Here is a 26,872-nt window from a genome sequence, read left to right on the forward strand (position 1 = left end):
AGTGTTATCTTTTGCATTAGTGTAAATTCCTCTACATCTGGCTTAAAGAAGCCAGGTAGATTCTCATTTCTTCAGTTCGACGTGATGTTTTGGTTGAAGTGTAAGGAAAATCCATCAGTCATGGATCCTGGGGAAGGGTCGTGCCCCAACTCCTACAAGCAATCCAGGCAGGACCTAAGTTTTCCCTACCATATAAGAGTGCTGTAAGGATTGAAAGAAAGTAAGCTCTTAAGCGACACCTAGATAAATGATGGTCAGTTTAATTTCATTTCTTATCACAGCATTAGTCTGCCAACCACTCACATACAATCATATCCTGCGGGCTTATTCAGGGGCGGGGTGGGGAGAGATAGGCAACAGCGCATGCGCAGCTCAGACCGAAGCCCCAGGTGGAGTTTGCGCTGCACCTCTGAGGCCAGGTGAGCCTCTCCGAAGTGGAGGGCGGAGTCAGAGCAGCTTGTGGAAGCCTGCTTCCGGCCACGTGGTACCATGAATGACCAATGGGAAGACTTGATGTCACCCCCGCTTCCTCACCCTGGCAACGGGCGGGTGACTACTTCCGGTGCAGTGAAGGCTCGGGGCTGAAGCGGGTGAGTGTCCCTCTTTCCCACGCTGTCCGCGCCGCTGCCACCTCCGTGCTGCTGGCTCTGTGTGTGGGCCCCGAACGCTCGCTGGGACGTCCTCTCCGGGTCCGAGAGGGGGCGGCGCGCAGGACACCCCTTGCCCGGGGCGGGGCTAGAGGAGGGGGCCAGGATGTCCCTAGTTCCCTAGTCTTGGTCGCTCATGGCCCCGTAGTCCCCCTTCCCAGCCTCATCTCCGGCTTGACGTCCTCGTGGCCTTCGGGGAAAGACTGTCTGTACGTGGGGAGTTCTCGCAGTCCTTCACCCACTTTGCAGTCTCGGTCTGGAGATGTCTCAAGAGTCCGAGGTTCACAGAGAGCCGAGAATGTGCGCCTTGTTCTGGGTGGCGGGTTGGGGCCAAGGCAGCCCCTTACTTGGTAATAGAGGCCTGATGAGAGTCCTGCGGGTCGTTAGCATTTACTACTCAGGAGGAAGAGGAAGAGGAGGAGAAGGAGGAGGAAAGGGTCGAGAAGATGGAGCAGCTGGAGAGGAGGGGGAAAAGCAGGAGCTGGAGGTGTCCTGGAAATCGAGGGCATCATGTTTCCGGGAGGAGGGAGTTCAACTTTCCTGGCTTCTGTAGGGGAGGGGAAGGAAAGGTATTTTAGGGACCATTAGATTGCCGAATTATGATTATTCTTTATTAGCTAAGGAATTTGTACTTACGTTCTTGGGAGTTTAATAATTTATCTTTTTGTTTGTTGTAAATAAAACTTTTCCCCACCACTTAAAAAAAGCAGTGCTTATTAAGGAATATCTGGAAAATGCAGAAATAGTTATAAAGAGATCACCTATAGTTCTGCCAACCCAGCATTTTGATCTTTTTCTAATATTTTATTCATATTAACCTATTTGTGATCATAACGTATGCACGTAAAATGCGGTTATAACTAAGAGGCACAGTTACATACATTGTATTCATTGCACGGATTGTCTTTTTTCCTCTTGAGAAAGTCTTATTAAGGTATTCATACACCATATAATTTATTCTTTTAAATTGTACATTTCAGTGGTTTTTCTCATATTCACGAAGTTATATACCTGTCACCACTATCCACTTTCAGAACATTTTCATCATCCCCAAAAGCAATCCTGTACTCATGACAGTCACTCCCCATTAGAGTCTCCCCTTTCTCTCCCAGGCCTTGCAACCACTAATCTACTTTCTGTGTCTGTGGATTTTCCTATACTGGCATTTCATGTAAATGGAATCATAGAATATATGGCCTAAGTTGTCTGGTGTCTTTCGGTTAGTATGTTTTCAAGGTTCATCAGTGTCTGTGTATCAGTATTTCATTCTTTTTTATGAATGAGTAATGTTCCATTGTGTGAATATACCACATTTTGCTCAGCCATCATCAGTGGATGGACATTTAGGTTGTTTACAGGTTTTGGCTGTTTTGAATAATTCTGCTATAAACATCTGTGTACAAGTTTTTGTATGGACGTGTGTTTTCAGTTGTTTTGGGTATATACCTAGAAGTGGAATTGGTGGGCATATGGTAACTCTATGTTTAACTTTTTGAATAAGTGCCACATGTTTTCCAAATTGGTTGCACCATTTTACGTTCCCACCGGCAGGTTATAAGGGTTCTGATTTCTTCATATCCTTGGGAGCACTTATCTTTCTTTTTGGTTATAGCAGTCTTAGTGCTTATAAAGTGGTAGCTCATTGTAGTTTTGATTTGCATTTCACTGATGGCTAATAATGTTGAGCATCTTTTAATGTGCTTATTGACCTTTTGTATATCTTTGGGGAAATGTCCATTTACTTCCTTTGCCTATTTTTAAATTGAGTTGTCTTATTTTAAAGTTGTATGAGTTCTTCCTATATTCTAAATGTAAGTCCCTTTCCAGATACATGATTTGCAATATTTTCTTGCATTTTCTCCCATTTTATGTGTTGTCCTTTTACTTTCTTGTGGTGTCCTTTGAGGAACAAAAATTTAAAATTTTTGTGTGGCAGCTCGCACCTGTAATCCTGTCACTTTGGGAGGCCAAGGCGGGTGGATCACTCGAGGTCAGGAGTTCGAGATCAGCCTGGCCAACATGGTGAAACCCCCATCTCTACTAAAAATACAAAAATTAGCCAGGCGTGGTGGCGGGCACCTTTAATCCCAGCTACTTAGGAGGCTGAGGCATGAGAATCGCTTGAACCTGGGAGGTGGAGGTTGCAGTGAGCTGAGATCAGGCTGCTGCGCTCTAGCCTGAGCAACAGAGTGAGACTCCGTCTCCAAAAAAAAAAAGGTTTAAAATTTTGGTGCAGTCTGATTTATCTATTTTTTTCTTTGCTTGCTTGTGCTTCAATGTCATATCCAAGAAACCATTGCCAGACCTAAGGTCATAAATATTTACCCCTGTGTTTCCTTCTAAGAGTTTTATAGTTTTAGCTCTTACATTTAGGTCTTTGATCTACTTAGAATTTTTTTTTCAAAGACTTGTCACGTGCAATAGGGAGGATATTTAGAGTTAATTTTTCTATACGATGTGAGGTAGGAGTTCAGTTTCATTCTGTTGCATGTAGATATCCAGTTTCAACATCATTTGACGAAAGGACTGTCCTTTCCTCCATTGAATGGTGTTGACACCCTTGTTGGAAATTAGTTGATCATAAAAGTGTAGGTTATTGTTTTCTTAACTGTTTTTCTGTATTGGACATTTAGGTTGCTCCCAGATTTTTGTTATTTTAAATTATCCTGTGTTAAACACAGTATAAAAGGCATAAAATCTTTTGTCTATTTAGTTATTTTGGTAGAAAGTTTTCTCAGAAGTGGAATTACTGGTTCAAAGGTGAATTTAAGTATGTCCTGGAAGTTCATTTAATGCCGGGCGTGGTGGCTCATGCCTGTAATCCCAGCACTTTGTCTCTACTAAAAATACAAAAAATAAAATTAGCTCGGCATGATGGTGTGCGCCTGTAATTCCAGCTACTCAGGAGGCTGAGACACAAGAATGGCTTGAACCTGGGAGGCAGAGATTGCAGTGAGCTGAGATCACGCCGTTGCACTTCAGCCTCGGTGACAGAGTGAGACTCTGTCTCAAAAAAAAAAAAAAAAAAAAAAAAAGCAACAACACAGTTATTTATTCATGAGTTATAATAGCTTAAGAACTGGATTTCTGTCAAAGTCCTTTGCTGTAAGATGGATGAATTCCATGACTTATTTCCTTTTTCAACTGCTTCTTAAAGAATAAGCAAACCGACAGCAAAAAACTTTTAACACCACAGCAACAGGACACGTGGTAGTTTTCAAAGTGGTGTAAAGAAAAAAAAAAATGTGTCATCACATAGTAGGAAAATAAAACAATCTTTTAGAGAGATGAGACAAGATTTAGACCTTAAAATAGTGCCATGAAAGTCCCTGCAGAAAGAACAATGTTATAGTCTGAATTTCTCTCCTGGCCTTGATAATCAAATTAATGTAAACTCATCTTGGTCTCAGAAACGGCCACCTTAAATTGTCTCTTTTGGTAGATAGTACCAAGTAAAAAAAAAAAAATTTCAAATGTAAGAGGCTATTAGAAGAAGATTAAGTTTCCCTTTCATCCTTGCCCCTCAGTCGGCTAGTTCTCCTTAGAGGCATCTGTGGTGATTTGTGTCTGTATAGACTTGTTTCTACGTAGAGTATCTCTGGAAAGATAGTATATATACACAAAATTATACATTTAGAGGCTCTTGATACTTACAAATTTTCTTTTTCAAAATGGTTATATCAGTTTATGGTGCCAGTACAGTGCTAGTAAGGAAAATTTCATTTTGGTTTGTATGTTTTTGAATATTGTTTCTCTAATACTGGATACCTCTTTTTTAAATGTCCTCTTTCATGTATTGCCTGATCATGTCTTTTGGCCTGGTATTTGTTTTGATTGGAGTTACCCTTTATGAGCTTTCTTTTGGCAGCCCTTTTTAGATGGTTGTTTTATGATAGCCTGGATTTGGTAAGAAAAGTTAACATGCCTTTTGTAACATGCTAAGAGAGGTATATGAGCGGAACAAGAGTTGAGCAAAAGGAAGTTAAATGCTTTAGGGAGAGATCTGTGGGATTTGGAAAGTTGAGAGCAACCCAAACTGACTTTAAGGTGAGATAGAAGTGGGTAGTGCTATTTAGAAAAAGGAGTAATATGGAAATAACTAGATTTTGGGAAAAGATGAGCGTGTTTTGGTTAGGCCAAGAGTGAGGTGGACCTAGACTGAACTATCCATAAAACTTGTGGCTGTAGCTAAGACAGAAGATAAAGTTAGGAATCATCTGATTTGCTGAGAAGATAGTTTTGAAAGGTTGGCAGTAGATGAAATTGCTGAAGGTTAGCCGGGAGTGGTGGCTCACGCCTGTAATCTCAGCACTCTGGGAGGCTGAGGTGGGTGGATCACCTGAAGTCAGGAGATCGAGACCAGCTTGGCCAACATGGGATTCCCATGTCTACTAAAAATACAGAAATTAGCCAGGCGTGGTGGCACGTGCCTTTACTTCTGGCCACTCAGGAGGCTGAGGCAGGAGAATTGCTCGAACCCGGGTGGCAGAGGTTGCAGTGAGCTGAGGTTGCGCTGCTGCACTCCAGCGTAGGCGATAGAGCGAGACTCTGTCTCAAAAAAAAAAAAAAAGAAAACTTGAAGGAAACATTTGTGATTGGGGTCAGAGGTGGGTTGTGAACTAGGATAGTAGATTTCTGTGTTGCCAAGGAAAGCAGGTGATCAAGAGAATCAAAGGTTGCAAGCAGAATATTAAGAAAAGGTCACTGGGTTAAGTAACTTGGGAAAGGTACAATTTATGGGAAAAAAGACTTTTTTTTTATAAACAGATTAATAAGATCAGTTTATCCATTTAAAGTCTACCTAATGTATCAATTTGCCCATTCAAAGTGTACAATTCAGTGGTATGTAGTGTATTCACAGAGTTGTGCAACCGTTACCAAATTCAGCTTTAGAACTTTTTTTTTTTTTTTGAGATGGAGTTTCGCTCTTGTTGCCCAGGCTGGAGTGCAGTGGTGCGTTCTCTGCTCGCTGCAACCTCCGCCTCCTGGGTTCAAGTGATTCTCCTTCCTCAGCCTCCCAAGTAGCTGGGATTACAGGCACCCACCACCGCGCCCGGCTAATTTTTGTATTTTTAGTAGAGATGGGATTTCGCCATGTTGACCAGGCTTGTCTTAAACTCCTGACCTCAGGTGATCCACCCGCCTTGACTTCCCGATGTGCTAGGATTACAGGCGTGATGCACTGCACCTGGTCCTAGAACATTTTTATCAGCACAAAAAGAAAGCGCTCCCATTAGCAATCCCTCTCCATCACCGTACCCTCCTTCCCTCCAGCCCTAAGCAATCACAAATCTACCGTCTGTCTCTTTAGATTTGCTTATTCTGGACATTTCATATAAATGGAATCATACAATATGTGGCCATTTGTGTCTGTTTTTTTTCATTGTTTCAATATTCTTTAATGACATAGTGTGTGTCAGCACTGTATTCTTTTTTGTGGTTGAATAATGTTCCATTGTGTGACTATACCACATTTTGTTTATCCATCATCAGTTGATGGACCTTTAGGTTGTTTTTGGGTGCTGTGAAAAATATTGCTATGAATATCCATGTATAAGTTTTTGTGTAGCATATGTTTTGAGTTCTCTTGGGTATATACCTAGAAGTGGAATTCTTGGGTCATAGCATAACTCTGTTTAACTTTTTGAGCAACAGTTGCAGAGGATAGACAGGTTGCCAATGTTATTTAGAAACAATCATGATGAATTTCAATATCATTACTAGGAGGAAATTGCAAAATGTCTGTGTTCAAACATTTCAGAAATAAAGCCAGTATTAAAATGATCTATAGAACTTTTTTTTTGGTCTAAACCTATTATGTGCCTATGTTTCTCTTTTCGTTGGAAACCTTTTGTGTTGAGTGTTACCTCAAAGGTTAGCTGAAGTATTAGACATTTTTCTTGTGGATCTATGTATTGATTTAAGTACACTTAAACCAGTTTCACATAATGATTTGTTACAATGATTACAGATACGATGAAAACGTCACAGAGATATTTGATGATAATCTACAGTCATGATGTATTTTTCTCCCTCATCTTAACTGTAAAGATCAAATACTGTGATTTCCCTCCCTCGCTTTTGGATTTCCTGTAGTTTATGCATCCCAGAAATTCAATATTCAGAGAAACATGCTTGCCCTGTTTTGGTTCTTTGGCTTAGCTCATTACCTAGTGTTCCCGTAAATGAATAAATGAATAAAACCTTTTTTGTAAGTAATTCAGATGGTTCAAATTTGAAAGGTTCAAAGGGGTGAACAGTGAAATTTCTATCCCATCTTTTGCTATTAGTTATCCAAATCTCCTTTGGTAATCAGTATTGTATGACTTTTTTGTTTATCCATCCAGATTTATACTTTGCATATGGTACTGCAAATACTTCTGTACCATACCTTAACAAATTAGTTATTTCCATTCCTTTTTTACTTACCAAATGTGTTTGAGACTGTTACATATATTTTTATCAAGTTTTCTCATTGTTTCCAATGGCTGCTTTTATTTTTAACCACTTCCATCAAGACATTTTTGGGTCTGTATCTTAATTTTGATTGATTTTACCAAATTGCTATTGTTGAGTCATACCAATTTATACTACCACTAGCAACTTATGAGAGCTCCTGTTTTTCTGTACTCTCAAAATGCGTTATTTTTTGATTATTTGCCAATCTAAGTTAAAAAATGGTACTTAAATGTAGTTTTATTTTGCTTCTTTTTTTTGAGTGAGATTTAGCATTTTTTGTCCAGTTAAGCTATTATGTAACTTTTCTGCAAACTGAGATTTGTCCATTTGCCCTTTTTTTTGTTTTTGTCTTTTGTTGGCACTCTTTATTTATTAGATGTCAGACCTTTAATGAGTTCTGAGTTAAACAAAAACTGATGTTGGAGCAGAAGTTGCTTCATTTCTAACTGAATAAAAAATATTTCAATAACCATTGGGAGTTGGAGGATAGAGTCATATATTGATAGTTAATTTAGTTGAGCTCCTTTCCCAGTCCAGTGGAACTTTAGGGCCAGCATTTTTGGAGGGGTTTGTTGAGCTTATATGTTTGCTAAATAAATATATTTCAGATAGTGTCTGAGGGAGGGTACATTGCTCAAGAAATGGAATATTAATCACCTTCTACATTTTCTTTTTAGACAGTGTCGAGAAGCAATGTTTTAAAATCTCTCATATATATTAAAATTCCTGTTACATCCAACCGTATAAAATGTTGATGTTATAATTGTGTTTGTATTTTCTTTCTTTCTTTTTTTTTGAGACAGATTCTTGCTCTGTAGCCAGGCTGGAGTGCAGTGGTGCGATCTCCGCTCACTGCAACCTCCGCCTCCCGGGTCCCGGTTCAAGTGATTCTCCTGCCTTAGCCTCCTGACTAGCTGGGATTACAGGAACGTGCCACCATGCCCAGCTAATTTTTGCATTTTTAGTGGAGATGGGGTTTCACCATCTTGGCCAGGCTGGTCTTGAACTCCTGACCTTGTGATCTGCCTGCCTTGGCCTCCCAAAGTGCTGGGGTTACAGGCATGAGCCACTGCGCCCGGCCAAAAAAATAGGGAAATCTGTACTTTTTTTTTTTTTTTTTTGAGACAAAGTCTTGCTCTGTTGCCCAGGCTGGAGTGCAGTGGCATGATCTCAGCTCAGGGCATCCTCTGCCTCCCGGGTTCAAGGAATTCTCTGCCTCAGCTTCCTGAGTAGCTGGGATTACAGGTGCCTGCCACCATGCCTGGGTAATTAGTAGTGATGGTGTTTCATTATCTTGGCCAGGCTGATCTCGAACTCCTGACCTCATGATTCACCTGCTTTGGCTTCCCAAAGTGCTGGATTACAGGCGTGAGCCATCGTGCCTGGCCAGTATTTTCTTACAAAATATAACTATTATAATTTCTTATTTATGAAAAAATACCTCAGATGACAGTGAGTCAAAGTAGTGTGAGGTTTCATAATCCATACTGCTTAGATGTGTTTTCATTTTAGCCGAAGCTCTTAATTTTCCAAAGCCTGAGTTTTCACTCAATCTGTATGTGTGCTTCTAGACTAATGGTCCCAAGCTCATTTCATGGCTGGGCCAAATATGATGGCATGATATAGACATGATGGCATTATAGGCTGACAGATGAACCCCTAAATTCACTTTGTCAACTCATACATGGCTAAATGATAGCCTATTTCAGAGAAATATTGTGAGAAATAACCAAAAGAAAGTAAAAGTCACTGAGGCAGATTCTTGTGAAGTCTTTGGAAGAAAAACATGGTTAGGAAGGCAACCACCACCACGAAACAAAAACAAAACCAGGCATTTAAATTTACTGTTGCTTAATAAAAATCAGCACTTTTGTAATAAAAATGTTTTCCTGCATTTATGAATCTATGTAAATATTTGAATGCAATGGTGTGTATATATGATTGATTTTAAACTATTTGTCTTATAGATAAAATGTTATGTAATAAAAATTAAATAGACTCTTAAGCCAAAAATTAAGGGAATTTAAAAATGCCACATAGCAGTGCTTCTCAGACTATCTCTGTTATAAAAGACCAGCTTTCAAAAATTTTCAATCCATTGTGGACCAATACTTACGTAAAATACAAACAAAAACTCCCCAAATACCACCAAAAACCAAACATTCAAACAAATTTGAAACTTAAAAATAAAAACTCAAATTTTTGCTTGATTTAGCAGATAAAATTATTTAAAAAAAACATGAGGAACTAGAAAAGAATTGTGAAAACTACACATATTGGTTATTGAAAATGTGCTTATAAAGCAACTAACGTGAATAAAATAATACTCCCTTGTGGGCTGGTAATAAACACTGGGATGCAGACTGTGTTCTGAGTAACCTGCTTTTTTCCTTTTTTTGGAATAGGCAGCTAAGTAACTTCTTTATGTTTCTTTTCTTTTCTTTCTTTTTTTTTTTTTTTGAGATGGAGCTTACTCTGTCTCCCAGGCTGGAGTGCAGTGGCGTGATCGCGGCTCACTGCAATCCCTGCCTTCTAAGTTCAAGCAATTCTCCTGCCTCAGCCTCCTGTGTAGCTGGGATTACAGGCGTGTGCCACCACACCAGCTAATTTTTTGTATTTTTAGTAGAGATGAGGTTTCACCATGTTGATCAGTCTGGTCTTGAACTCCTGACCTCAGGTGATCTACCCACCTTGGCCTCCCAAAGTGCTGGGATTACAGGTGTGAGCCACTGCGCCCGGCCCCAAGCAGGTACTATCAGTGGACAGAGAGATTTAAATTCTAATCTTTTTATATTACCCAATTAAATAATTTTATCCGACTTCAGTGGGAATAAGAAAAAATAATTTTAATAAATAACTTTGATACCTTTTTTGTATTACCCAATTAAATAACTTAATAATAGGATTTTTGAATGTTATCTTTGCGTGAAATTGTGTAAGTAACTTGTGTATTGGTGGAAAGAATGTATACCATCTTTGCCTCTTTTCTTCTAGGGTAATTCCTCTCCTGCAGTTACTTTTGGATGGAAGTATGCCCCTTTCTCAATAGAAGATGGTAATCTTGGAGAATGACCATGGAGAAGGGGATGAGTTCTGGAGAAGGGCTGCCTTCCAGATCATCTCAGGTTTCGGCTGGTAAAATAACAGCCAAAGAGTTGGAAGCAAAGCAGTCCTATAAAGAGAAACGAGGCGGCTTTGTGCTGGTTCATGCAGGTAAGCTTTGTGGATAGCTTGGAAGATGCCAATAATGTCGATTTTTCTTTTTCTGCCTTGAAGTACACTGAGAATCACATTTCACACTTGGAGGAGGCAAAACTGCCAGAGAGCAATTGGAACCAAAGCGATTGTTTGACTTTGATATAGTGAAGACCTTTTTTACTCCCCATTTAGAAGATCTTAGAATGGCAGCTCTTCCTTGGTCTTCACTTCCCTACCCCATTATCTACTTTAACTCTATGTAATAGATGTATTTAGGTTAGGTAGTATTAAAGCCACACAAAGTAATTTTTAAACTCTCGTTTATGTTTTTTAAAAATAATGTTGCTGCCGGAGGCTGAGGCAGAAGAATTGCTTGAACTCGGGAGGCAGAAATTGCAGTGAGCTGAGTTCGTGCCACTGCACTCCAGCTTGGGCGACAAAGCGAGACTCCATCTCAAAAAAATAAAATAAAATAAAATAAAATATTGCTGAAAAAATTGTATTGATTCCCGTGTTAGACTGTGGGTATATTAGGGCATAATTACACAATTTTTGAGCTAGTTCACTTTCTTTCTTTCTTTTTTTTTGAGATGGAGTTTTACTCTCGTCGCCCAGGCTGGAGTGTAGTGGTGCGATCTTGGCTCACTGCAACCTCCACCTCCCAGGTTCAAGCAATTCACCTGCCTCAGCCACTTGAGTAGCTGGGATTACAGACGTCTGCCATCACATCTGCTAAATTTTTGTATTTTTAGTAGAGACGGGGTTTCACCATATTGGCCAGGCTGGTCTTGAACTCCTGACCTCGGGTCATCCACCTGCCTCGGCCTCCCAAAGTGCTGGGATTACAGGCATGAGCCACCGCACCTGGCCCCCCTTCTTAATATTTTAAGTGAGGAACTTTAAGACAAGAGAGATTAAGTGACTTAAGTGACTTCAGCCACATTGCTGGTTGGTGCTAGAGCTAGCGTAAGAAACACCTAAGTAGGCCCTTATGTCTCTGTCTAGTGCTTTTGATGCTATGTCAGCCTGTGATCTTTCTGCTTCAGAGGACCATGAGGACAGACAGAGTGAAGTTCATCCCCTGGGTCTCTCATTTTGAAAGGTCTTGGGTTACAGAGCAGTGCTGCTCTGCCCAGGTTTCCTCAGCAGGCTCTTTTTCCTTTGGCCATTTTTATTTCCTTGCATTCAGAGTCTACTTTCCATGACCTCCGTGAAAAGAGAGGGAATGTCTGGGTTTCCTTTTAACTTTCCCTGGGTAGTTAAGCAAGATGACAGCAGGATTAGCTTTGATATGGAATGAGGAGTAGAACTGTTTCTTCTTGTGAAACTGGTGTCCTGCCTGGCCATTAACCTTTGGCCATATCTAGACTGGGCAACCTGAGAAACGTTATGTGAATCTAATCCAGAGTATCTAAAAAAATCCAAAAAAACAAAAACGAGATTTAATTCCATTTTCTCACAGGTGCTTTTATAGGGAGGTGAGGTAAATTTACAGAAATAACCCAGTTAAAAGTAGACCTGGGACTAGAGCTTCTGCCTTCAGACTCCTAGTCTGTGTTCTCTCCACTACACTATGTTGATCGTGCATCTTCCATGATCTTCCATGATAACAGTGAGTTACCATATTCAGAGTGAGGGTTTGGAAAGTGTAAAAGAAAGGTCTGAACGTTGTAACAAGCAATAACATAAAGCTTCAATTAGTTGGAAAGCCTTACTTTCTGTAATTATCATGACCCTGTCCCTCCTCTCTTAGACAAAGACTAGATGATAATGGCCCTGCCAACCTTAAATAATGGAATTCAGAAGCTGTGATTCAATGTAGAGCTTATTCCCGCACAAAGCTTGAGCATGTCCACCTGGGAAACACTGACTCCAAACAAACGGGGTCAGTGTTCCAAAGTGGAGAAGTTAAAGTTTCATTTGTATAAGTAGAGATAGAAAAAGTGTAGCAGGATAATAACATTTTCCATAGGAGACCAGTGCATAAGTTACAGCAATTTGATTGGTTACAGATTGCTACATCCTGAGGAAGATTACTTTTTACTTTGTGAGAAGGGGCAGTGATTTGAGAGGATCTTATCTCTGGTGTTGTTTGATCTTCCTAATTATTTACAGGAAAAAGGTAAAAGTTGCAGCTGCATGTTGTGTGACTCAGGCTACATAGCCACCTTCTTCTCAAGGCTCAGAATGATGTAATGGTTCAACCGTTTTTTTTTTTTTTTCTTTTTTTTTGAGACTAAGTTTCGCTCTTGTTGCCCAGGCTGCAGTGGTGTGATCTTGGCTTACTGCAAGCTTCACAATTCTCCTGCGTCAGCCTCCTGAGTAACTGGGATTACAGGCACGTGCCACCATGCCCGGCTAATTTTTGTATGTTTAGTAGAGATGGGGTTTTACCATGTTGACAGGGCTGGTCTCAAACTCCTGACCTCAGGTGATCCACCCTCCTCGGCCTCCCAAAGTGTTGGGATTACAGGCGTGAGCCACTGCGCCCAGCTGGTTCAACAGTTTTAACTTTGAATTATTTAATTTCATACTCTCAGGTAAAGGTTGGTGCTGGGGGCCAGCAAGAAGAGTAGGAACCCTTGAGTTATGGTAGGATATTGTGTGAATTAAGTGACCCTCACTTCTAAATTATTTGAAAGTCAGAGTGATTGATTATGCAGTAGTGTGTATCTTGCACATTTAAGGGTCAAAAATTCAATGTCCTCATCCAGTGTAGAGCAGTTTTTTAGCACTAGAGTAGACTTGCCCAAACTTTTGTGATTCATGTAGTAGATTCTTGATTTTTCCCACTGCCTATACTGTTTTATCTAATACTCAAACAACTAAACACTTTTTTGTCTTAACATTTGAAAGATGAAGTTTATGGTTACTTAAATGAAATAGCAGTATTACTTGCCATAAAGAGAAAATAACTTTAAACACAGTGTAGTCAAAACACTGTAATTAAATTTTAACTAGATCCTATTTGTCAGTGGCTTGGATCCTGAGCCTACCTATTGCTAAACAGGGAAATTAGCAAGTGTTAACCAGGACTTAAAGATATAGGGGGGCTCTGCTGAGACTTTTATTATTTCAAAAGGATTTACATATTAAGGCTATTAAATGCCCTTGTCCATGACACTGAAGTCATCTCTTTGGAATAGTATCCCGTGCTTTAGGAAATGCTGCTGAAAGACTGGGACCTCTGAGATCTAAGACAGCCAACTTGAGATCACCTATTCTTATAGAACAGTGAAGGGAGGCCTGTTAAATATTGGCACAGGCTCTGTGAATGTTCAGAGTTCTCTTGAAAAACAGGATTAGGATTTGGGTATATTGTGGATTCTGGTGGCTTGGGCATTTCTGCTTTCCTGACTCCTTGTATGACATTTTCGTGGATGAGTGCTTTCTCTACCTTGAGGAAAGGTGGGTTAGGTTTGTGTCAGAGTCTGCAGACCTGTAGGAATTCTAAGGTCTAGAGATGTAGCTGTTTTGTTTTTGTTTTTTGTTTTTTTTGAGTCAGAGTCTCACTCTGTTGCCCGGGCTGAAGTGCAGTGGCACGATCTTGGTTCACTGCAACCTCTGCCTCCCAGGTTCAAGCGATTCCTGTACCTCAGCCCCCTGAATAGCTGGGATTACAGGCATATGCCACCATGCCTGGCTAATGTTTTTGTATTTTTAGGAGAAATGGGGTTTCTGCATGTTGGCCAGAATGGTCTCAAACTTCTGGCCTCAAGTGATCCTCCCGCCTCGGCCTCCCAAAGTGCTGGGATTATAGGCATGAGCCACTGCATTTGGCCTAGAGATGTAGTTCTTAACCTTCCTTACATTGGACCCCTATGGGGCTTTAGGGGTGGGTAGGGATAGGTGGTTCAGTGCTTTGTTAACAAACTTTGGTTAGTGAGAGGCCTAATTAAGAGAGTTTTAAGGGCTCTTGTCTTTGTCTCCTTCTTGTTTAGATTATTCTTAAGTCCCTAACTAAGCAAGTTATGTGTCCTTGTAGGGAAACCATTTTATTCAGAGCCATTCTCTTGAGAAAGTTCTTGGGTATTTGATTAAAAGACAGAGACCAGGGCCGGGCGCGGTGGCTCAAGCCTGTAATCCCAGCACTTTGGGAGGCCGAGACGGGTGGATCACGAGGTCAGGAGATCGAGACCATCGTGGCTAACACGGTGAAACCCCGTCTCTACTAAAAAATACAAAAAATTAGCCGGGTGAGGTGGCAGGCGCCTGTAGTCCCAGCTACTCGGGAGGCTGAGGCAGGAGAATGGCGTGAACCCGGGAGGCGGAGCTTGCAGTGAGCTGAGATCCGGTCACTGCACTCCAGCCTGGGCGACAGAGCGAGACTCCGTCTCAAAAAAAAAAAAAAAGACAGAGACCACTAGGAATTCTAATAGAGAGTCATGAATGTGCTGTCACTTAGCTTTCAGAGACACCCTGAGCTGCATTCTAGCGGGTGAGAGGATGTGAAGTGTTTGGTTAGGAATGGTGTAGTTGGTGGTGGTTGTGGACATGTGAGATGTAAGACGCCTCAACTTCAAATGTTGTTCAGAAGCAATCCAGCTTTCTGAGTTATTCTTATGAATTCCGGATTTGAAACAGTAACTTCCCAAATGGCAGGGGCTTTCTGACGGTTTGCAAAGAGGAACCTGGAGGGACTTTGTCCCTGACACCTTCTGGGTTATTAGCTCCAGATCAAAAGAATTCCTGGTTTTAGAAAGAGGTTCTTGAAAAGAAGAGGGGAGGTGACTTGGTGAAGCCTCTTTGAGGACATGAGCTATTTTTAGGGCTTTTGGCAGGAAAAGAGCTTTTGAAAATGGAGATAAGGCATGGTATTAAAAAGGCTTACATTGGAGAAAAAAGTTATAAAACTCCATACAGTTAGGGCAGTAGTTTTGTTTTTTACTAGGACAGCATCAGTTTATATGGAGTATTTTTATAACGTGAACAAGGTCTCGTGATATTTTAATAATTAACAACTGGATTTTATTTTCTTCTATAGGTGCAGGTTATCATTCTGAATCCAAAGCCAAGGAATATAAACATGTATGCAAACGAGCTTGTCAGAAGGTATGAACACAATGTGTATGATCTAAGCATTTCAGTTTTGAACATAAAGCAATTTTACCTTGAAATTTAACATTTAAAAGTTTCGTTTCTAGGACAGTCTTCTGGTTTGGACTATGAAATTATTTTGCTCGTTTTTGTAGGAGATTGTTTTGTGTTGTTTTGTGTTTTTCTCCACATGATGCTTAGCTCTTTCCCCTCTTTCCCAGATTAAAGTCTGTGTTTTTGTAATTGTGGGCACACAATCATATCTCTTTTAATCGTTGCAATGATGTTGAACTTCTGTAGACAGAAGGATAGAGAAAACAGCTTAAAGGCAGTCAATGTGTTTTTCCATGAAGGGAAAAAAATAAATAAAATTAAAATGGGTGCTTTTTAAAGAGAGATTATCCTGTACTTTTTCATTCTGTTTTTCATGACATAGTTTGTATCATAGCAAGTTCATTGTCATTCCAGAGTTCAGCTTTGCCCTTGTACTCAGTTGTGCTTTTTTCCCATTGGTTTTTGAGGTTTTGCTAAATTGTTGAATATTTAATGTGGAGACAGGAATGGACTCAGAAGAAATGTTTGTTTTTGTTTTGATTCTTACTGGTCTTGTAGGCAAACCTTCCATGACTTTTTATGCAAACAGAATCTAGTTGAGTATTATATATCAAGTAAATATGGGTCTCTCTCTGCTGTTTTCATTGATATTTACGTAACATTAAAAAGAAGATTACACTTTGTCAGAGATTCAAGCTTTTTCTTATGAGTGAAGTCCTATAAATAAGAATATTTTGTTACGGGGATTTTGTTCTTTTGAAATTTATAATAATAAAGCTAAAAGTTCTCTAAGCTATTTTATATTTTTTCTTATTTTTCAAAGTGTGAAATTTTTCTATCATCTGAAAATAAATGGGTTTTGTATAACTATAGTCCTAGAAATCTAATACATTTGAATTGTATACTTAGCCTTTTTAATATTTACAATGAATAAACTTCTTAAAAGTTTAGGAATACAGTTCTTAGTTTTTGAGCTTTTGTTGACTAAATTGGAATGTTAATAATTCATTTATAAATGACTTTCCCTTCTCTCTCTTTTCCTCTCCTAATTTATGCTCAAGACCAGGTGATTTTATAGAGCTTTACTCTGTGTAGTTTATATTACAAAATAATATGATATATCTTGATTTAGAATTTACATTATAGTATCCAAAATGTTTTTGTCAAATGTATGCTTTTATCCTCAGATTCTGGCATGCCCCTGTGACTGAGAGTCACTTCTTTTTAGGTATGGAGAGCATTAACAGTGGGAGGAGAAATGATTAGTTTGTGATTTAGTTATCTGTATAAAATATGAATTGTCAGGATATTTGAACCAAACTGGGTCATACAATTTCTGTGGCTATTTTGAATTGCCTTACAATGAATGAAGCTTACTAAATTCCTTGTACTTTTCATTTAATAGTTAGATTTTATTGTTTTAATTTGAATAATATTAAGTGAGCCGTATTACCAATTAACCTAGATATAAACACTTGCTTGTTTTAAATCTGAGTAGTTTATGCCTTAAAGTATGGAATGGAACTAGTGGTCAATTTTTATTAATCTGAGTGTCTCCCATACTTCTTTAAGCTTTTGGAAAGTTTGAGAAGTTGTGATTTTGCAATGAATAATCTCTCCCCTTGGTTTCATAGGCAATTGAAAAACTGCAGGCTGGTGCTCTTGCAACTGACGCAGTGACTGCAGCACTGGTGGAACTTGAGGTATTTCTTTTCTCTGTTTTATTTAAAATATTTGTGAGTTTATCTTTATTGTTCTTAAATGACATGAAACTGTTAAGTTAGTCAACCATAAATTATATGACCAGTGTTTCCCACCAGTATTAGCACAGTTATGAAGAAGGCTATGATATTGTTTTTTCATTGGTGACTTTTCTGAGTAATATAAAAGTTGGTTAAATTCCTTTCTTTTTTCTTTTTTTTTTTTAATGAGATTCATGAATACAAAAGTTAATGATTGGATGCCTAAGTTTCACGTTTTCAGTAGGAAAATCCTTGAAGTTAACCCCCCAAAAGTGATGTATGTTCTGTTGGTTTAAAATAAAAAAAAATTTCAACTGTCTAGAAGTGGCCTAAAGCAGAAGGGGAAGATTCTTCGTGATCCTAACAGATACATACTGTGAAATTGTGTGCTGTGATGTGTGCCTTGTCCCAGTGTTATGGTTAGGTTTGTCCACAGTTTACTATGGACATCAAAGAATGGAGTGGGGAGGCTCTCACTTTTGCCATAATTTTTTATACTCTAGAGAGAGGCTCTCTCAGTTCTCTTGATTTGGAACTTTGATGAATTTGTGCAAGGGATATTGAGGGCCTCAGAAGATTGACTTGCTGCTCAAACTTGGAGAAGATAGATTTGTGTCAATGAATTGAGAGGATTATTATGAAAAATATTTTTCTGGTTGAAAATACTACTTAGGGAATCAAGTAAGACATGATGACAAAAACAGTGATGAGTTTGAGGGAGGAGATGATAGTTAAAGTTAACATTTCCAGGTTGACTGGATTGTGGCCCTTGTATTTGGGCTCTCATGCCAACACACGTACCCTTTCATGCCTTTCCTTGTGAAAATTGCCCAGGTGTTTACCAAAAGTTCTAGCCATGTTTTCTGTATATTCTCATGCTTAATTGTGGACCTGAGCTTTTGATCATGCTTTGTAGATTTTAATTTCTCTTGGTAGTGTCATATTGGTCCTAATGTAGTCAAGAAAGGTGAAAGTATATGGTGGGCACCTACTTCTATTGAATCTGACATGGGGATGTGTGATGCCCTCCTAATATGACTGATACCATTTCATACCAGCTCTACCAGTCATTAGCCATGTGTCCCTGGGTGTGGCACAGTCTGTCCTTGACTCAGTTTCCCTATTTATAATATAAGGATAATAATTCCCACTTCATAGAGTTGTGAAGATTAACTGAGTTAGTATATGAATGATATATGACAATCTCTTAAAACAGTGTGTGGTACGTAGTAAGCACCCCATAACTGTTAGCAATTATTACAGTTACGAGATGCTTTGGAAATGGTATGTATGAGGTGAATATTTATAGTAACTATTAATGACAACTTTTACAGCATCAAAGAGAGGTTAACTATATGTTAAGGATAAGAGGAGAAAAATGACATAAGAAAGAAGATAGATGTATTTACCACCAAATGTTACCTTTACTCAAAACACACACAAAGAGGGCTTAATCTAACTTAACTAATTCAATTGTTAGTTGAAAATTACTTACATGGAGTCAGTGTAGGTCTCGGAGAGAAAAGCTGGAGAATATACTAGAATGGCAATTATGAATGCAAAACTGAATAAAGTTTCTCTTTTCATCTTAGAATAACTTTACTTTTCCTAAGTCATACTTATATATCATGTTTAATATTTCATTCTATTTTCCCTTAGTGTTAAATCCTACTTTTAAGGGGTTTACTTATTTATACTTAAAAATGATAAAAATACATTTTGAAATAATGAATTTCTCCTGAGTAAGTGGACTTATAGTTTCGAATAACCTGTGTTTTTTTTTTTTTAAGAGTGTGGGTATGAATTTAAAGGAAAAAAAAATTCTTGTTCTATTATTTTTTATTAGAATAAGTCATAAGGATAATGGTAGCATAGAATTCTTCCCCAAGTGACTTTAGTGCATCCCACACTTCAACTTTTAGTTCATATATATGTGTGTGTATATATATATATATATATTTTTTGAGATGAATTCTCACTCTGTAGCCCAAGCTGAAGTGCAGTGGTGCGATCTTGGCTCACTGCAACCTTCGCCTCCCACACTCAAGCAATTCTTGTGCCTCAGCCTCCCGAGTAGCTGGGACTACAGGCATGCACCACCACACCCGGCTAATTTTGTTTTTTTTTTAGTAGAGACAAGGTTTCACCATGTTGAACAGGGTGGTCTTGAACTCCTGAGCTCAGGTGATCCACCCACCTTGACCTCCCAAAGTGCTGCAGTTACAGGCGTGAACCACCCTGCCTGGCTTCAACTTTTAATTATTAAATTTGTGGAAGAATTTCAATTAATTATTTTTAACAATTAATTTTTCTATGGACTCTTTGATTGAAATATATGTTAATACTTCAAGGTTAAGCTTACACTAACTGGAAGAATTTTCTTAAATCTTAAGAATTACTTTGGAAATCATGCTTATACTGCCCCCTGCAGTTTCTCTCACCTTGCATAATTGTGATTCATTACCTTGAAACAGGATAGGTTTTCAGATGGAGTTCAGTTGGGAAAGTATTGTAATAGCTTGGGTCAATGGAAAGATGTGTAAGAAGATTGGATTCTAATATTTGCTGTACTTCGAGAAATATAAGTAGCAGTATTGAGTCCTTTCAGAATACTGAAAAGTGCTGAGAAAAATTCTGGAGAGCCTTCTTTATTATGTTTAATTAGAGAATAAACACTTATCTTTAATTTTGGTCAGTCTATTCAGTTAAGTCATGTCTGAATTATTGAACAGATGCAAACAGTCACTATTCTTTTTTTTTAGACTTTGGGATATACTTTTTGATTTAAAAAATGATATTCTTGCCACTGAGCTTAAGGAAACAATAAATAAACATTTTAAAAACTTGCCTGTTATATTATTACTTAGGCAGATGTTGAAATTGATGTGAATTCCTTAAATACTAATTGTGGATTGAAGTGACTGAAACAGTTTAGTGGTCTTTATTGCCTAGAAAGAGTATCTGGCCGTATATTTTAAAAATGTGATAATTTGTATTTTCCCAAATGGTGAAAAAGTACACTGATCTTAGCTCCATGTGGTGGAGGAGGAAGAGACCAGGCAAAAGAAATTGTGTGTGTGTGTGTGTGTGTGTGTGTGTGTGTAAATACCACACACACACACTAAAGGGGCTTATGCAGACATATCATTTTTTAGCTTTTCTTAGAAACTGATAATTTTGTGTTTTTATTTTTCTTCACCACCACTGCAGACTTGTGGTGTCATCTTAAGACTGTCGCTTCTGGACACCAGAATGAGGTTTTTTCTTCATTTAAGTAAAGGAAGGGCGGGTGCAAAAATTCTAGCTATTAAATTGACCACCTTCTCCCTTTAGAGTTATGGGAGGGATGGCGGCTGCTCCTTTATGAGAGGTTTTCTGCAGTGTGGAAATGCAAATGATATTACTCCAAAGTATATTTTGTTTATCTTCAAAATGTAGGGAAGGAAATGGAAAGGTCAGTTTATAGATCATATTTTAATGATTTATTGGTAAATTGATTCATTCCTGTTGTTTCATATAGCTTTTTTGAGATTATCTTAATAACTGGTGAGAAAGTGAATTCTGTTCACTGGATGGTACAACTCTGGTTTCACTCACAGCAGAGAAGATTAATATTGTGAAAGAATTTGGTCTTCATATTTGGGACTATACATTTGGATGACAGTTGCTTTTTTGGCTGCTTTCAAAATAGTTTTGGATCAAGTAGTGACGGTGGATTTAAGATTCCAGACCGTAATTTTGCATATTTCACATGGTATAACTTCTGATGTGAATTTCTTTTTTGAGAAAATTGGATGTAGAACTGGGTGAGTCATGATGCTACCATTTTCTTAGGATTGTTTCTAAAGTAGAAAGTGTTTCATGGATTCTGATAGAAAATGAACTATTTATAAAATAGTGCCTGAAGCTCCTTTTGCACATTGGTGTTTTTCTGAAAAAGTACGAAGACCTGGTTTAAAAAAGTCTAATGAGTAATAATAGGTGAAATACGAATGACAGACTTTTGGGAGGTAATTTATAATCTTTCGTGAGAAAACTGATGAATTTGGCAGAGATTTTGAAGATCTTGTTGTAACCTTTGAGAAATTTTGGTTAATTCATTCAGAAAACTGATTATTTTGGTAGGTAGAATACTGTGTATTAAGAATAGTAGTGGGGCCAGGCACGGTGGCTCATGCCTGTAATCCCAGCACTTTGGGAGGCTGAAGTGGACGCATTATGAGGTCAGGAGTTCAAGACCAGCCTGGCCAACATGGTGAAACCCCGTCTCTAATAAAAATACAAAAATCAGCTGGGCTTGGTGGTGCGTTCCTGTAATCCTAGTTGGTTGGGAGACTGAGGAAGGAGAATTTGCTTGAACCCGGACCTGGGAGGCAGAGGTTGCAGTGAGCTGAGATCGCGCCACTGCACTCCAGCCTGGGGCTGCGGAGTAAGACTCTGTCTTTAAAAAAAAAAAAAAAAAAAAAAAAAGTGATAGTAATAGCTTTTACATTTTATATAGTAAAAGGCAAATTGTACAGATTCCTTTGTTAAAAATCTTTTGTTGAACTTATGTTATTAAAAATGGACTGTGAAGTTTTTTGTTCACTTGATTCATGCTTTAAAGCTCCCTATGGTCGGGGAAGATGCTAATTCATGCTTAAGACTCATGTATTGTCCAAATGCTTTAGTGTTTATAGAGCAGATTATATTGGGCCAAGTTTTTAGTCATTCTGTTAAAAACAGTTCATTGTCTTTGGATCTCTGTGTAAAACAAATATTGCTTGCTTGTAAACTCTAGGGAAGTCCTTTAAGAATAACTTCGTGTTCAGATGACTGATATTTTGGTATGTAAGAGAAAGAAAGTAGGTATTTTCATTATATACTTATGTTATTATATATAATACTGTTGTACAGTTGTATCTCTACATTTTGTTGTTGTTGTTGTTATTGTTGAGACAGATTCTTGCTCTGTCACCCAGGCTGGAGTGCAGTGGTATGATCTTGGCTTACTGCAGTCTCTACCTCCCAGGTTCAAATGATTCTCATGCCTCAGCCTCCCGAGTAGCTGGGACTACAGGTGTGCGCCACCATGCCTGGCTAATGTTTTTGTGTTTTTAGTAGAGATGGGGTTTTGCCTTGTTGCCCAGGCTGGTCTTGAACACCTGCCTCGGTCTCCCAAAGTGCTGGGATTATAGGTGTGAGCCACTGTGCCCAGCCACGTCTGCATTTCTTTAAGGTAGGCATCTCCAGAATGGGAATGTTGGTCACACTTGAGTAGTTCATTGTGAGTGGACCCCAGCCCAGGCCTCTTGTGCAGCTGCAGGAATAGGCCATATTCTCTTCCGTGGGCTTTATACTTCTGGCTGAAATTTTCTGTGTGCCTCAGGGAGATAGAAGAAACTTCTAAGGACTGCCAGTCCTTGAAATGCCTAGTGGTCATGGAGATGGTGTGGCTTCCTGATGGCATATGGGCATACCTAGGGTGGAAGGGGACATTGGGAGGGGCTGATACATTTCCCTTTTCCCTCATGAAACTTACAAGTTTTCTTGTAAGCAGATGCTTAACCACACCCTGCTCCCTACCCTACTTCAGTCATTTGGTTTTTATTGCAAAAAAAGGAGGGTCATCTGCTTTAAGGTCATTTCTGTTATTTGGGAAGTTTAAAATCATTTAAATAAATGAGCATCTCCAGTTTCCTATACATTTTTAATTTTGTAGAAATTATATTTTCATAAGCAGAGTGGTCCCTTGCTCTTTCCCCAGCACCCCCTGCCCCCCAGTAGAGCTGATCACATTGGAAAGACAGCTTGATGCATTTAGCTCACATTTACGTAAGTGCTCATTAACTATGATTGGCTGGTGAGTCTAATTTTAGACCTACCACCCTTGAAAATCTCATTTTTCTCTTCCATTGATAATATCTTTTATTCTCTGTAAGAGGGGGCGTGTTTCTATGTATGTGAAGGAGAAGATTTACCTTTTTTCTTTTGTAGTACTTACAGTGTTTTCCTTGCATGAAATTTGAGTTTTGACCTTAGGTGCTCTTTTTTCCTTTTTTTTTTCTTAACTTGGTATTATTGATTATTTCAAAGACCCTATTTTGCCTGTCTGTTTAGCAGTATTCCCAGTGGTGCTTCAGTATTTCTGTGTATTCCAGCTGTTTATGGAGTCTTTATGTTTCTCTGCATTTTTTGTTTTATTTTTTGAGGTGTACACACACAGTTACACTTCATGGAGTTGCATCCAGCCAAGTATCCATGTTCTTCTTGTGAAGAGGCAGAGAAAATCACCTCTCCCAAGAATTTCCACCTTCTGAACAAGGGAAATGTGTCCTGAAGAGCTGTACGCAGATGGGAGGCAACTTGTTTGCTTGTTCTGCTGCTAGAGCATTGATTTAATTAGAAGACAGGCTGTGGGTGGCCATGTGCAGACAAAGAAGCACCAGACAGAGCCCATTTAGCCTGGGACAGTAAAAGTAAGTTACGCTCTTTTTAAAACATTTTTTGAGTACTGATGCTGATTCTTGCCTTTAGTACTAAGGGGCAACTTGTAACTTACTGTTTGTGTTTACACATAGATACATCTGTTCTTTTTCTGAGACCCTAGAAACGACACATGCTCTCTAGCACAAAGTACCTGCTTAATGGAAAAGCAGTGATTTCTTCCCCAACCACCTTTTTTTTTTTTTTTTTTTTTTTAAGAATAAAAAGAAAACGGAATCAGTGACTACATTCTAGATTAATTTTGCACTGTAGCAAACCTGGTGTCAGCTTTTGACCAAGTCAAAACACTTGAGTATAGAGTTTGTCATGCTTTTACTTTGTAGTAATGGGAACATGAAGAACTATTTTAGTCTTTTCCAGCCATTTCTTGATGAGGTATGTGAATCTCATCAGATATATTCATTCTGGCTGAATCTAATAGAAGAGAGCGTCCAAGATCAGACCTAGCAATTCCTGAGGAGCATGGAACTCTATAGGTGTGCCCTTGTTTTTCTCTGGGAGTTGTTACTCTCAAAAATATACTTCATTTTGGAATTCTGTTTTGAGCTACCGAAAGCCACATATGGTAGTGTGGTGGAGTTAGTGGAAATCCTGTGTTTTGACTATGTGGAAGCAATTTAGACTTTTGGATTTTTGAGTGTAAAATGTCTTCTAGTCCTATATTAATAGGGATATTACACAAAAGGGATTTAATTAGATTCATTGGTCTTAGAATTTATAGTGTTGTGATTTTTGAATCATTCTGTGTGTGTGCGTGTATGTGTGTGTGTGTATTTGTGTTTGTTTGGATCTATACCATTTGTGGCATTAGGTTTATACCTTAATATCTACTGTTTTTGTTTGTTTTGCTCTTGGTAATGAAGGAGGTAGGCTAATAAGATTTTTCTGTGTTTGGAAAATCACAGGCTGATATGATAGTGTTTAATTTCAAAGACTACCTTTTGATTTTAAGTTTTTTTCCATCTCTCAAATCCACCCCTTTATTCGGAATCTGGAAAAGAAAGAGGAAGAAACTTAAGTTACATAATTTTTTTTTTTTTTTTTTTTTGAGACGGAGTCTCGCTCTGTCGCCCAGGCTGGAGTGCAGTGGCCGGATCTCAACTCACTGCAAGCTCCGCCTCCCGGGTTTACGCCATTCTCCTGCCTCAGCCTCCCGAGTAGCTGGGACTATAGGTGCCTGCCACCTCGCCCGGCTAGTTTTTTGTATTTTTTAGTAGAGACGGGGTTTCACTGGGTTAGCCAGGATGGTCTCGTTCTGCTGACCTCGTGATCCGCCCGTCTCGGCCTCCCAAAGTGCTGGGATTACAGGCTTGAGCCACCGCGCCCGGCGAAGTTACATAATTTTTAAGATTCTCACCAAGATTCTAAATCTTACTCTCCTCTCTCTCTTTCATGTGTTCTTTACCTAAGTGTTAGAATAATGAAGGATTGTACCTCACTATAGAAATCAGCTTAAAGTTGAATCTTAGACATACCAGTTAACAAAAGTTCTTTGGCCATTCCCATTGCCAGGCATATTTTACTGGCAGTCATTCTCGCTCAGGGTCCAGCCTCCTGCATGGTGTACACATTTCCTGACAGTTCATGACATGCATGTAGTGTAACACAGGGCATCAGTGCTGTAACACATTCAGAGTGGGGAATTTATTTACGTTTTCCTTTTCTGGAGTATGTGCAAATGTTAGCGACATTTTCTAGTGGGTTGGAAGTCTTTTTGTTAAAAAAAGCTTAGTAGAGGACTTAAAAGTTACCATTATCCCTCTTTCCTCTCCAGTTCTGACCATGTCATTTGATAAAAGGATGGTTTAAATTATTATGTAATTCCATGGTCTGTTAGGTTCTTTTTGAGTCATTTTATTGTCAATATGGTTAAAAGGTATACTTATTTAGGTTGAAGGGAAGTATAAGTGGCTGCCAAATTTGGCAGTACTAGAGAAACAGCTACATTTGTCTTTTCTATTGTAGCTCTTGTGGAAAGGACAATTTCAGGTACTGTGTGTGCTAACCTCTTCCTGGACATCATAAATAATCCAAGTAAAACAAAGTTTAAAACTATTTCAGATGTGAAAGTTTATTGAAGTCGGTATTTTGGTTTAGAGATTTGTGTTATGTTTTTGACAAGTAACTGTACTGGAATTCTGTGACTTTCAATTTTAAAAAATGTGAAAAACTGTTGTGATGTCATTTTTCTGCTTAATTATGTTATATGTGTCTTTGTAAATTAGGCAGATTAGTAATAGAAAGGAGGTGAGTGCAGATGTGCAGTGCCTTTTTATGAAAATATTTTAAATAATAAAAATATTGTTGAGCTCAGAGTGGGCAGTGCAAGAAACAGTAAAAAAAAGTTTCCATTTTTGGACAGAATATTTTATGTCAGATTAACACATGCTCTAATGAACAAATATTAACATTGGTTCAATTTTTTCTGACATTTCCAGAAAAGCTTGGGCACTTTAAGAAGATCATAAAAAGCCTTAGTTTCTACTACATATGTTGCTGTGTGAGGGTTTTTTTTTTTTAATAAAATATGTTGTCTTTTATAAATTGAATAGTTAAAAAAAATGAACTGTCACAGAAACTAAAACCTGATATTCAGCATACTGTATTTGACTCAAGTGTTCACAGAATGTGATGCAAACAAATGTTCTCTCAACTTACATCCAGGATAGCTAAAATATCACTTTAACACATGTTAAAAGTAGAGTGCTTGAACTATTTGGCTAGATATAATTCTAGGCTGTCTAAGTTGAGTAATTTCCTCAAACATTCCAACTTTGATCAACTGCAGCAAGAACCTTTAGCATGTCTGTAAAGCAGCCAGTGCATCTGTAAATTTGTCCTGAGATAGGGAGAAAAGAGAGAATGCCAAAAAAGAAAGAATACCTTGTCGTTTAGGAGCAGTTACAGAACAAAAATGGAAAGTTTTTTGTTTCCTTGGGAACTTTTTTTAGATAATTGAGCCTCAGATTTCCAAGTATGCCCTGTGGTTCTATATTAATGAAGGAAAGATACTTCATTTGGACCCAATAAAAGTGTTTTGTGGCTAACCCTGCTGAAACTTACTGGTTAAAGTTCATTAATTCTTGAACTTTTTACACTTTATAAATGTAATATTAATTGGCTACAACCTCAAACATAATAATATATAGCTCACTAAAGCATGTCTTAATTGTTTATAATTGGCCAGTATTTGGGTGAAAATGTTCTTATGTGACTGAGAATAAGTCTAAGAACAGGAAGCATCACTTG

The 26,872-nt window shown here is 38.5% G+C and overlaps 1 protein-coding gene across 9 annotated transcripts in view; it reads left to right on the plus strand.

Annotated features, from left to right (window-relative positions):
- The first annotated feature begins 519 nt into the window (after positions 1-519).
- TASP1 (taspase 1) overlaps positions 520-26,872 on the plus strand; it is a 255,191-nt gene continuing 228,838 nt past the window's right edge. For 4 of the 9 annotated variants that reach the window (XR_005235672.2, XR_005235673.2, XM_007960419.3 and 1 more), the window contains exons 1-4: positions 520-590; positions 10,101-10,319; positions 15,289-15,356; positions 17,030-17,098. Coding sequence is in view for 4 of the 9 variants with exons in the window: in XM_007960419.3 (XP_007958610.1) it covers positions 10,175-10,319; positions 15,289-15,356; positions 17,030-17,098 (282 nt within the window). In the remaining 5 variants the exon portion in view is untranslated. Of the gene's footprint in view, positions 591-652; positions 857-927; positions 948-10,100; positions 10,320-15,288; positions 15,357-17,029; positions 17,099-23,433; positions 23,596-26,872 lie in introns of those variants that run through there. The other 5 variants (XM_073008448.1, XM_073008443.1, XM_007960427.3 and 2 more) reach the window with 4 other exon arrangements.

This window comes from Chlorocebus sabaeus, chromosome 2 (assembly GCF_047675955.1).
Source record: "Chlorocebus sabaeus isolate Y175 chromosome 2, mChlSab1.0.hap1, whole genome shotgun sequence".
Taxonomy (NCBI): domain Eukaryota; kingdom Metazoa; phylum Chordata; class Mammalia; order Primates; family Cercopithecidae; genus Chlorocebus; species Chlorocebus sabaeus.